At 45.0% G+C, this 12,076-nt stretch overlaps 1 protein-coding gene across 1 annotated transcript; it reads left to right on the top strand.

Moving 5' to 3' along the window:
* Nucleotides 1,319-9,964, top strand: LOC110392843 (glioma pathogenesis-related protein 1-like). Its single transcript, XM_021385210.1, has 6 exons — nucleotides 1,319-1,609; nucleotides 4,744-4,989; nucleotides 7,427-7,536; nucleotides 8,422-8,504; nucleotides 9,025-9,051; nucleotides 9,134-9,964. The coding sequence occupies exons 1-6, from the start codon at nucleotides 1,430-1,432 to the stop codon at nucleotides 9,283-9,285; spliced, it is 798 nt and encodes a 265-aa protein (XP_021240885.1). The 5' UTR covers nucleotides 1,319-1,429; the 3' UTR covers nucleotides 9,286-9,964.

Below are 12,076 nucleotides of genomic sequence, written 5' to 3' on the forward strand. Positions count from 1 at the left end.
AAGGACACATCACATCATGTAACATTGTGCTCAGCAATGAAATCCAGAGTAGAGAAAGACAAGGACAGAGGTTTCTTCCCTCTGAGAAGGTGACTACCTTTGTAGCACTTGCTATTTTGTTTGTTTTTCTTTCGCAACTCCACTTCTGTTGAGTAGTCTTTCTCCTGACTCATGAGATTTCTCATTTTTTTCCTTCTGCTTTCTCCTCCATTCTGCAGTGGATGGGGACTGAGTGAGCAGCTGTGTGGGTGCTTGGCTGCTGCCAAGCCACCCTGTTATTCTTCTCTAAGAAGTGGTCTGCAGTGAAACTGGGAGCACGGTGTTTCCTGCATGTGATTCCCTCAGAGGGCCTTTTTGCCCATAGACAGTCTCCCCCAAAAAGCTGAGGTGTGCAACCCATGGCACATCATGTGTGCTGGTGGGGCTGCTTCTGTAGGCCCACAACCTGACCTGCTATGACCAAGCTCAATATTTATGGTATCGCATGCACAGAAGTGGTAACTATGACCTACACCTAAGATTCCAAAGTTGCAGATTGCTAAAATGAAACATGGAGCAGGAAGAAACCCAGCTTCATTCTCATGGAGATGTCCAAGTTAGGTCACAGGAAGAATCCTGAGCTTGATTGAGAGGTGATAGTTACAGGCAGTGTGAGGAAAGGGTGGTGATGGTGGTGGGTCTGGGCAGGGAGTGTTGGGTACGTGACACAATGTGACTGGGACAGCAGCTGCTGGCTGAAAAGCCCAGTGTGGGTGCTGGGCACCCAGCATGAGGCAGCACCAACCTCTGTGGCACACAGCTCCGTTGCAGGCTGGGTCATGGGGAGTGATCCATGAATTGCTAAAGCTTGGGAGGAAAATTTGGGAGCAACAAAAACCACAAGTGAGTGATCACAGAAGAAACCCATCAGTATGCATACACGGTACATTTAAGTCACAGCTCTCAGCCAATAACTGCAAGTACAGCCAAAGTGACTGCTCATACTATAGTAAAAGATAGAGTTCAGATCAATTATTTCTCATTGCAATTTGGCTCAGAGCAGCAGCCTTAACAGTAATGCTGTTTTTATGAAAAGCAGAAAATTTATCCAAAACTTTCTTGCAAGCCATTGTGATTGCTATGGATGGGAGGTTACAAAAACAAAGAAGCCCAAGGGCTAGGAAACAAGAAGCTTGCCCACTACAGTGAAAGAAAAGAGAGAGAAAAAGATTCTACAACTTTGATGTCAATTCGGAACTTAATTTCCTTATTCTCGTAGCAACACTCCTGAAATATGACTCATTTCCTGTGACATGTGCCACAGTCAATTACCATGGCTACGACAAGCCCAGCCCACAAGCCTTCTAAGCAACACAAGCCCACAAGCTGCCTGGAGAGCTAAAGCTGCCTTACTCTGCTCTTCAAGCTGGAAGACCAGTGGCGAAGTAACATGATAAGCAGATTTTTCACTTGTGTGCTGGCCTTATTGTGTTTCTGCCTTTCTTCTGGCTCCTATCAACCGGAGACACTGCCTGATATTGGAGATGCAGAGTTTATTAAGGAATGTGTGAGAACGCACAACAGATTCCGGTCTGGAGTGAACCCCCCAGCCAGCAACATGCTGTACATGGTAAGGGGATCTTCACAGCTTACGTGCAAGTGTGGTGTTTACAGTTGTTAAAGATGTTTTTTCTAATCAAATGTAAAAAAAAAGAAAGAGAAACCAACTGCTGGGGTCATAGCTGCAGTTCCTTTTTTTGCAGACAGTAAGGCTCTGATTATTGGATGGCTTTATACGATCAGATACGGATGTAGTTTTGCCTGGCTCAGTTTCTTCATTCCAAACTCAAGATTTCAGCCCTCAGCCTAGCACTGTGAAAAGTGCTGTGAAAAGCCTCCTCATTACAAGGAAGGCATCGTAGTTTAGCATCCTGCGGTGTGATTTATGTGCAGATCTCAGCACAACCTTTCATACTTGGGTTGGCAAGTGCAGAAAACGTTGCCAAATGGCTTTAGAGAGCTATCTTGTAGCTTTCTTTGCAAGGCTCTCGGCAGCCTGAGCCAACAGAGAGCCGTTAGCAGCGGCCGCTAGGTTCTGGGCTGCAGAGGAAGCCAAAACAAGTGCACCAAGTGCAGCAGCAGTGATGGCTGGAGACACTGGGTCCTGTACCGTGGTGCCCATCTGTGGCTGCAGCTATCACACAAAAGGCAGCCTGTTGTGATTCAAAAGTACCCCAGCCCTGGGAAGCAGCTGCCTCAGATTTAAGATGGCTCACAGCTGCTGGGAAAAGGCAGCAAAGAGGAAGCTGTAAATCCAGGCACAGAGCTGGCTTACAGGCTGGGAAGCCTACCTTTGTGCTGGGAGGAGTTGCTCAGCTCCAGGAGCTCCTTGGAACATCCAGAAGCTCCTTGGAATGTCTCCTTGGAGACATCCAAGGTCAGGCTGGACTGGGCTCTGAGCAACCTGATGTAGCCGTGGTTGTCCCTGTTCATTGCAGGAGAGATGGACTGGATGACCTTTAAAGGTCCCTTCCAACTCAAACGATTCTATGGTTCTGTGATAAGCTTGGGAGCTGCCTCTTGTGACATCCACCATCTTTTGTACTTTGGTTGGGTAATGCTTTAGATATAGTTTCTTCTTGGGATAATCTGCAGAGATCTTCCATCAGGACCGCAATGATTGTCCTAATGCCATCCTCTCTCCTTTTGCTCCCCCTCTTGCCATCTCACATGGCCACCACCTGAAGAAGACATAACCACATCCACAATTAGCAACACCTCAATTTAACACTTGCTTTACATTTCTGATGTTAAACAACAACAATAAAAAAGCACCCATGAAGAAACTAGCAAGCGTAACACAACACAAAACAAGTTAGTTTCTTTTCTAGGTGTGTTTTTCACATCAGATTTCTTTAGTGGAGCATTAAGAAGCCTTTCCACTGTTGATCCCAAACCTCCACTGCACATTGCTCCAGACTTTTTCTAAAACTTTTTCTAAATGGCTTCACTAGCTCTACACTAATAAAATCTTGCTATGAGCACTATTCATCTTTTTAAAATTTCAGTGATTCTGTGCCTGATTTTTATTTTTGAAAAGTTGAAGATCTGAAACCAGCAAAAAAAAAAAGCAAATGAACAAATACAGGTCATCACAAAGGAGGGAAGAACTAAGATAACAGCAACTTTCTTTTTAAGTTCTGCAAAATCCCTAGTCTTGAGTATGACCTCTCCCAGGAAGAATTTGATGTGGAGATAGCAGTAAAATACATAATAAAATCAATAAAGAAAGTAAAAGTATTGGAATTGAAAAGAGCATATATGTTCATTGTTATAATTGACCTTAGCACTCCAAAAATGAGGAAAACAAGAAAACTTTTTTATTTCTCAGGACACTTCTGTTTCCTGCTGATAACTGTCTGTCCAGATGCATAAAAATGAATGATATGAACTTGAGGCATTTCCATCTTCTGGAAAAAAAATACTTTTTAAAAGAAAATACAAGACAGAAACTCCTTTAAGCACAAGCGACAAAACCTAACCAGCTACATTTGTAATACAGTTGTTATTACTAATACTAGTGCAGGATGAAGAAGAAAAGAGGGGTACAAACTCACTCATTTATGTTTTAGTTTTGTAGGACAACACTTCTCCCAAATGCTTGGCATAGGGAGAATTGGAAGACAGTGGTTACAAAATATTTTCAAATCTTTCTAGATCCATTTTGATATCGCTTTGCAATTTCTCCTTATTTATTCATAACATAAAATAAAAACATTTTAGACATCTTCAGTACAAAAAAAGCTATATTACGTAAAACATAGGCATGAAATTCAACAACCTCCAAATCTGTTTCTTCAATCGTGATTGATGATCAGTTCAAAACAGTTTCTCTGGTGATCCCATTGTTTGCAGAGGGAACCAAGAGATTTCAATCCATAAGAAGGATATTTATCCAGAAGGATACATAAGAAAGTTTTATTTTTTTACAAAAGCCCAAACCAGAATTCTCCAGCAGTACTGAACAGCTTAATTTTCATGACACTTCTGCTTAAGCAGAGCTACAGGAGCTGCGTTTTCCAGCAGGTACAACACTGTTTGCTCGATCAGGTTGTGTACACAAGAAAACCCAGCAGAATCTGACAATACCTCCAGTGCAAACAAAAGACATTCGTATAACTCAATGGCTTAAATAACAGCTCTCTGTAGGACTGAATCACAAGCGAGTGAGTGATTCCACAAATATGAATTCAGTGCTAACATTTGAAGCCACAAAATTCCCTGGGTTAAGTTTAGACTGTTTCAAATATCCCAGCATGCTTGTGACTTGACCGGCAAGCAGCTGCCCTAATCTGTGAGGCTGCATGAGACTTCAGTCATACCGGGACAGGAAGCACAATCCTCAGCTTCCAGGCTGTCTATAAATTCATTTTTTTAAGTTAAATTAACATTCTCCCATAGGTGACACAGCCCGGAAACGTGTACTCTCCTCCAAACACTTTGACCCACTGGTCTTGGTGTCCAACAAACACGTCAGACACAATTGTCCACCACCGCAAAATCTTCCCCATGTTTAATGAGTGACTAAATTCCCATTAGAACATACAAGTCAGTCTACCATACAGTACTCTAAGTCTCAGCAGAAGCAAAAAACAAATGAACCTGCAGCATATACACTACTGAGACCCAGCTTCTCCAAAATCTATTCAGCACTACTGCGTTGCTAAGATAGCCAAGTCATTTTTACTTGTCTTTATTTTGCAGAGTTGGGATCCAGACTTGGCAAAGACTGCGAAAGGTTGGGCAAAGAGATGCGAGTTCAAACATAACATACACCTCCAAGAACCAGGGCAGGCTCACCCCAGATTTACCCCTGTTGGAGAAAATCTCTGGACTGGCTCGCTTTCAATTTTTTCAGTGCAAGAAGCCATCACCTCTTGGTACAACGAGGTCAGAGACTACACATATACCAGCAATAGCTGTAGCGGAGTATGTGGCCATTACACACAGGTAAGGCATGGCACTTCTCCAACTCTATCAAGTTTAGTTGTACTCAGCACTGGTGAGGCCACACCTCGAGTACTGTGTTTTGGGCCCCTCACTACAAGAAAGATATCAAGGCCCTGAAGCCTGGTGTCCAGAGAAGGGCAACAAAGTTGGTGAGGGGTCTGGAGCACAAGTTTTATGGAGAACAGCTGAGGGAACTGGGATTGTTCAGTCTGGAGAAGAGGAGGCTCAGGCTCTACTGCCTGAAAGGAGGTTGTAGTGAGGTGGGGTTGGCCTCTTCTGCCAGGTAACAGCAACAAGACAAGAGGTCATGGTCTCAAGCTGCAACAAGGGAGCTCAGCTTGGATATTGGGAAGAATTTCTTCCCAGAAAGAGTGGTGGGGTATTGGAATAGGCTGCCCAAGGAAGTGGTAGAGTCATCACCGGCCCTGGAAGTTTTCAAGAAATGTGGAGATGCAGGACTTAGGGATGTGGCTTAGTGTACGTGGTGCTGATGAGTGGATGGTTGGACTAGCAGTCCATATGGCTGCGTAGAGGTGAATGAGGAAATAGGAGTATTATCACTTGTAGCCTGTGGTGGTAGTGATCACTGCTAGAATCTGTATGTCTGCCCAGGCACTCTTGGGTCTGCACTTCTGATGAATACCTGTTTTCTCCCTCTCTTTCTCAGCTGTGGAATAGCTTTCCCTCGGTACACTTACTGTTATTACCACAAACATCTCCATCTCACCCTTGCTGGTGGCCACCTGTGTGCAGTTTTGGGTGCCACAAAATATGAAGGACATAAAACTATTAGAGAGACCAAAGGAGGGTTCCGAAGATGGTGAAGGGTTCAGAGGGCAAGGCATATAAGGAGCAGCTGAGGTCCCTGTGCTTGTCCAGCCCAGAGCAGAGGAGCTGAGGGGAGGCCTCATGGCAGCTGCAGCTCCTCACAGGGAGCGGAGGGCAGCAATGAGCTCTGCTCTATGTGACAGCAACAGGGCCCGAGGGAACGGCATGAAGCTGTGTCAGGAGAGAGGCAGGTGGGGGTTAGGGAAAGGGTCTTCACCAGAGGGTGGTTGGGCACTAGAACAGGCTGCCCAGGGCAGTGGGCATGACCCCAAGCTGCCAGAGTTCAAGGAGCATTTGGACAATGCTCTCAGACATTGAGTATGATTTTGGGTGGCACTGTGTGGAGTCGATGATCCTTGTGAGTCCCTTCCAACTTAGGATATTCTATGGTTCTGTGAATCTATATGTGATTTAGCTCCTGCTGTTTCCCTCTCACCATCCTCAGGGACGTGGTTGTCCACTGCTGGTGTCATGGGCAGCCTCTGGTTGTTGCTGTGCTGAGAGCACCCTCAGGAGCCTGAGGAGCATGTCCTGTTCACAGGACATGGCAAACAACAAGGGTCAGGCTTCCCTTTGGAAGGGGAAATAGGGTATGGGATGCTGAGTAGAACTGGCTAACTTGTGCCAGACAGAGGATCTTAAGAAGATCTCATGCCCTTGCCTCTGTTATGTCAGTCATGCTCATGATACTAGAAGGCAAGACTGCAACCTAGATGTGCTACTTCTCCCTGTTGTTCTTGTAGCCCCCTGCCTTTTGGTCATCTGCCCATGCAGTCAGCCCTTGTAGAAGCTGCCTTGTCCCCACAGATTTTATATCTCCTGGTAGGAAAGGCAGAACTATCATGGATTACCATGAAGGAAAGGAGACAAATTTCACCCTCTCCTTTGCAAGAAAGGAAAACTATCTATCACAATCCATTTTTGTTTTTTTTTTTCAGACATTTTAATCATAGAATCATAGAATGGTTTGGGTTGGAAGGGACCTTTAAGATCATCTAGTTCCAACTCCCCTGCTATAAGCAGGGAATCCTCCCTCTAGACCAGGTTGCTCAAAGCCCTATCCAGCCTGGCCTTGAATGCCTCCAGGGAGGGGGCATTCACAACCTCTCTGGGCAACCTGTTCCAACATCTCACCACCCTCACAGTAAAGAATTTCTTCCTGATATTTAGTCTAAATCTACCCTCTTCTAGTTTAAAACCATTTCCCCTTGTCCTGTTGCTACCTGCCCTTATAAGAAGTCCCTCCCCAGCTTTCCTGTAGGCCTCCTTCAGGTACTGGAAGGCCTCTACTAGGTCCCCCTGGAGCCTTCTCTTCTCCAGGCTGAAGAGCCCCAGCTCTCTCAGCCTGTCCTTGTAGAGGAGGTGCTCCAGCCCTCTGGTCATCAAATAAATTAATCAACATCTAATGAATTAGGTAAAATGACTATATGTTTTTCAGAACAAGCTATGATTTAGATATCCATTACTATTGCTCGCCATTGCAAATCAAGTCCAAGGAGCACTCCGCAGCCCATCTGTTGGGTAATATAGAGGAGGGCAAGGCTTTTCCCTAAAACTGTAGCTGTTAAAGCAAATATTCAGCTGTTAATGTTTGTGTCTGCCTTTCCAGGTCGTTTGGGCTCAAAGCTACAAGGTTGGCTGTGCTGTCCACTTCTGTCCCACGGTGACATACTTTCCAGGAACCAACGCAGCACACTTTGTCTGCAACTATGGGCCAGCGTAAGGTTTCCATGAAAAATATTTTACAGGATTTGGGTTCTGCCCCTTATTCCCTCCCACAATGTGCAATTTGATAGGATCAGACCATTTTTTCTTGTGTTTGTGGGTAGAAATGGTCCTCAAAACAGAGGAAGATACATTCCTCTATTCAAGCAACCCTAGTTTGAGTAAATGGGAGATATATATTGTAACCAAAAAGCAGTGGTGCTGGTAGAAAGAGTAAAATATAAGATACTGAAATAAGCACACCTAAGTGATCATTTGAAAACTATTCCCTTGCTCCTCAGTGCCAACTTGGCCCCAGATGGTTGCCGAGGTGCAGACAAAAGGCATGAAAATATTTACACATTTGTCTGCAGAATCAAGTCTCTGGGTCAATGGTTTGAGAAAATATTGAAGTGTGCAGTGCTTGTGGCTGCAGGCTGAGCTTTAGTATGAGAGTTTGGACATGTGATGTTGGGGCTGCTCAAGGCAAAATTTTATTCAGAGGACCTTCATATGCATTGTAAGTAGCATATTTGCTACCTGAGGTGCAGAGAGGCACAGAGGCTCTGAAGGTGCCTCCTAAACCTTAGTTCCAGCTGGTGAGGGCAGGATGCTTTCTTGGTCCTGGTTGAGGCCCTGAGCTGCTCACAGCCCTTGAGGTCACAGGGAGGATGGAGCACAAAGCTCTACTGCAGATGTTTACAACTTGCCCAGATCTGCAGGGAGCAGCCTGGGCACCTCCTGGGCTAGGTGGGAGCAGGGCAGTCAGGCAGGGCTGACCAGGACACGGTTTCCTGTCAACACAAGTGGAGAAAACCCCAAGTTCAGAAGCAAATTAGCAGCAGGGATTGGCATCCCCTCATAAGGGCAGCTTCAAAGCAATGTCACTTTCCTTCACAGAGGGAATTACAGACGGCACCCATACGAGAGGGGAGCAATATGCAGCAAATGCGAGGGCGAGCAGTGCATTGACAATCTGTGTCGTAAGTAGACAACCCACCCTCCTCCGCATGCACATGTAGAAAGAGAGAGAGCACACAGATAATACTGGCAGGAAGCACAGCATCTCCTATTCTCAAATACAGTCTGAAAAAATGCAAGAGAGCAGTGATGCCCAAAGATAGTAAAGGTGTTAAAATATCAGCATCAAGGAATGAGAGGGGATCCCTGACTTATGGGGTTGTTTGATGTCAGCTAGACCAGTAGATCATGAGCGTGGGAGCTGGTCAAAAAAAAAGTGATGGTGTGAAGTGTACCTGAGGGGTAAGTCCTCTCCATGCCAGCCACTGGCAAGGGCTCTCAGCAAGAGTCAATTGAGCTCTCAGCAGAAAAGCCCCCAGAATTGCTCTCTGGAAGTCTACAGGTCCTTGGTTCTTCCTGGAAAGAAACACAGCTGCATTTCTTGTCAGCCCGTTGTAAGCTAATTCTCTTTTTTTTTTTCCAACTCAAATTATTTGCAAAGTCCATGCCTGCTGCTTACATTCACTATTTTTGTCTCTCTAGGAAACACTGAGCGTGACAAAGTCATTAGTAAGTACCACAGATATTACTGCTTTTGTCTGTAGCCCCCTGTGACGTTACGCTTGAAATAATTGATCTGTTTTGCCTCCAGGTGATTCCAGGTGGCACCCAACCTGGGACAGGCCCGCCTGCGATGAGTACTGCATCTCCGTGGTTGTTTTAAGGCTGTTACTTCTTATTCTGACCATTGTAGCCACCTGGATCCTACCCAAATACTGGTCTATAGCACCTGCCACCAAGTAACACACAGGAGGCTGCGGCAGCACAGAGGTTTGTTTGTCCTCTCCCTGTGCTTGAGTCACCGGCAGCACTGGGATGGATGGACATGTTTGCATCCACAGATCATTCTGAAATAAAGAAATACCATCTCCATTTCATGGAGGAGCTGGGAGAGCTGATAAGGAGCCTTCTCATTGTTCAGAATCAATAGGTGGTTTTAAATTACCTGCTTATTTTTCCAAAGTGGAGCACTGTGGCAGGGATGGGTATGCCGTGGAGCAGCTGCTCACCATACTTCCCAGGGAGGGAGCGGAGTGTCTCCAGCCCAGCAGAGCAGACTTCTCTATGCCTATTGCATTCTCTCCACATGTACTCCTCCAGCAAGATGCAGCAGCATGGTTTTGGGTAGCCTGGAGAGATTTTTTTTTCATTTAAAGCTTTTCTTTCTGCATAATTTTTGGGCACAGGTGAGTTCCAGCAGGTGCATCCAGCAGCAGGCAGTGTGTTTCCCTATATCACAGTGCACAGGAACCACTGGCATTTCTCTTTGCTTAGAATCTGTTTTCAAACTCGCATAATCTCTGCCAAGACACAGAGCTTCACCCACGTTTAAATGTACCGCCTCAAACTTTTTTTTTCTTTTTCTGAGCATGAGGTTTTTGACTTCTGCTTCAAACAATAAACCACTATTTCCTGCCTCCCATGCATGGTGATCATTTATCTGCAACCTGATCTGAAGGTCCACTGGTGCACAAACCCAGAACAAATACATTCATTTCCAGCCTGCACAGTGCCGAGAAACACAATGCTGGGAAGCACAGTACAGAGTTCCAAATAAAGTTGTGCTGTGCCCAAAGTCATGCCCTGGGCTCAGTGGCTGCCAAGCTCCAGTCTCTGTGAGGCTGTGCCCCCAGAGCAGGCAGGGTTCAGCTGGGCCCTTCTGATATATCACACCACGCTGCTGAGCACAGGCACACAAGTTCCGTGCAGGAACCTGGGGAATCTCCGAGCTGCTTCCGTTCTGTGGTCCTGTGTTTACTCACTTCTGTCAGCGTTGCTGCATAACTCCTGCTCTGATGACACTGCTGGAGATAATCTCACCCGGAAGTAGTGCAACTGGAACCCAAAGTTTCTGACATTATTCTTCCATGCAGTTAGCCGCTAGCACTGGAATGATCTCAGCATCTCTTGAATAAATCATTCTTCAAAATGTAAATATGGTCAGGGATAGAATTCCTAATTCTCTTCCTTGTCCTTCACTTATCTTTACACTTCATTTGTGCCAGATCCTCTTTTCTGCCATCCAGTGACCAGTGTCACAGTACCCATGCTGGCCTACCCGGAAAGAGACAATTCTGTCTTCAAATAAATAAATAAAAAAATCCTTACTGCAAAATCAAGGCCACAGGTCTATCTGTTGAAAAGTGCAGCCACTTTCCTTCCCTCTTGCCTTTTTGCCACACTCTTTGAGCACCACTCAAGCTTCACACTTCCTGTACTGCTAAGTCCCATCTGGAAATGCCATAAGGATGATAACTAGCACGTGTTGGCAGCAGGATGTACTCTGCAGTGTCCTCTTGCAGAGAAGGGCTCTTATGCCAGTATCTGCCCCATGTGCAGAAAGATCCTACTGATGCCAAGAGAAATGCAGGAGAGGAAAGTACATACAATGGTGTGTCCAGGGAGCAAAATGAGCTCAGCAGGAATGCTCCCCTGCTAAGTTTAATCTACACTTGGTTTCCAGGAGAGTAAACAGAACCAACACAGAGCCCTTAAAGTTCAAAACACTCACAGGGCTGTCAATGAACTACATACCTTAGCAGCTTGAAGGGAATTCCATAGAGAAAGCTTCATTAAAAAATCCATAAATCACTGGAGCTCATGGGGAAAAACAAACCAACCAACCAACAATAAGTTTTATAGCATGGTAACTTTCAAACAAAAACTCCAGAAAGTCAAGAAGTCAAAGCTAAGTGAGAACTGCATCTCTTTTTTTAAGGACACTCAAAAATCCAGATTTTTAACTCCTGATGATTAAACCTCCTCAAGTTGTTCGCATTTTTTTAATGGCATACATCCATGACTTCCACATGATAAATGCGAAATACGGATACAAAAACAGCCACTGGGAACTTCTTTGTTAGTCTGTAAACTCCAAAATCAGCCTAGGGAGATAATTTGCAAAAGTTCAAGCTATTTCTGACTGTACCAAAATAACTACTTTGCCCTCCTTATTTTTCTGTCCTTTATTTTATACACATTAGAACTGTACAGCCACATTCTCTGAAAACAGGTGCAAAGAGCACTGCAGTAAGCCCAGTGCAGATGGTTATCACTAAAAAGCAGACTCTAAGCAGAGAAATCCTTGGTTTGTCTTCCCTGCATGAATGAAGGACCTCTCTCGATTTTCCAGTTTAAGTAAATAAGTAAATAAACGCCTAACCAGCAATCCTTGAAACCCATCAGCCATAGCAACTAAAAAAGATTAAACATAACATGAAACCTTTCATCCCACGACAACAGGACAAGACTCCCAGAAACTGAGTAAGTTCTTCTGTGGCTGGGGCTTTGTTACCAAATCTACATAGATACCTCAGCCAGGGGACCAAAATTCAAAACGCACACTTCTATGGAAGTACACAGATGTATTTTAAGGTCAGCCTGCCACCAAGCTAGAGTACATTTTCCTGCACTGCAACTCAGGCAACCACGCATTTAGCTGACCCAGCTGGAAAACAATCACTTAATTTGTAGGAAGCTTTTAGCCAAACCAGGTTCCTGCAATAAAAGCTCAACCTGCAAAGCCAAACAGCCC

The sequence above is a fragment of the Numida meleagris genome, chromosome 1, assembly GCF_002078875.1.
Source record: "Numida meleagris isolate 19003 breed g44 Domestic line chromosome 1, NumMel1.0, whole genome shotgun sequence".
NCBI lineage: Eukaryota > Metazoa > Chordata > Aves > Galliformes > Numididae > Numida > Numida meleagris.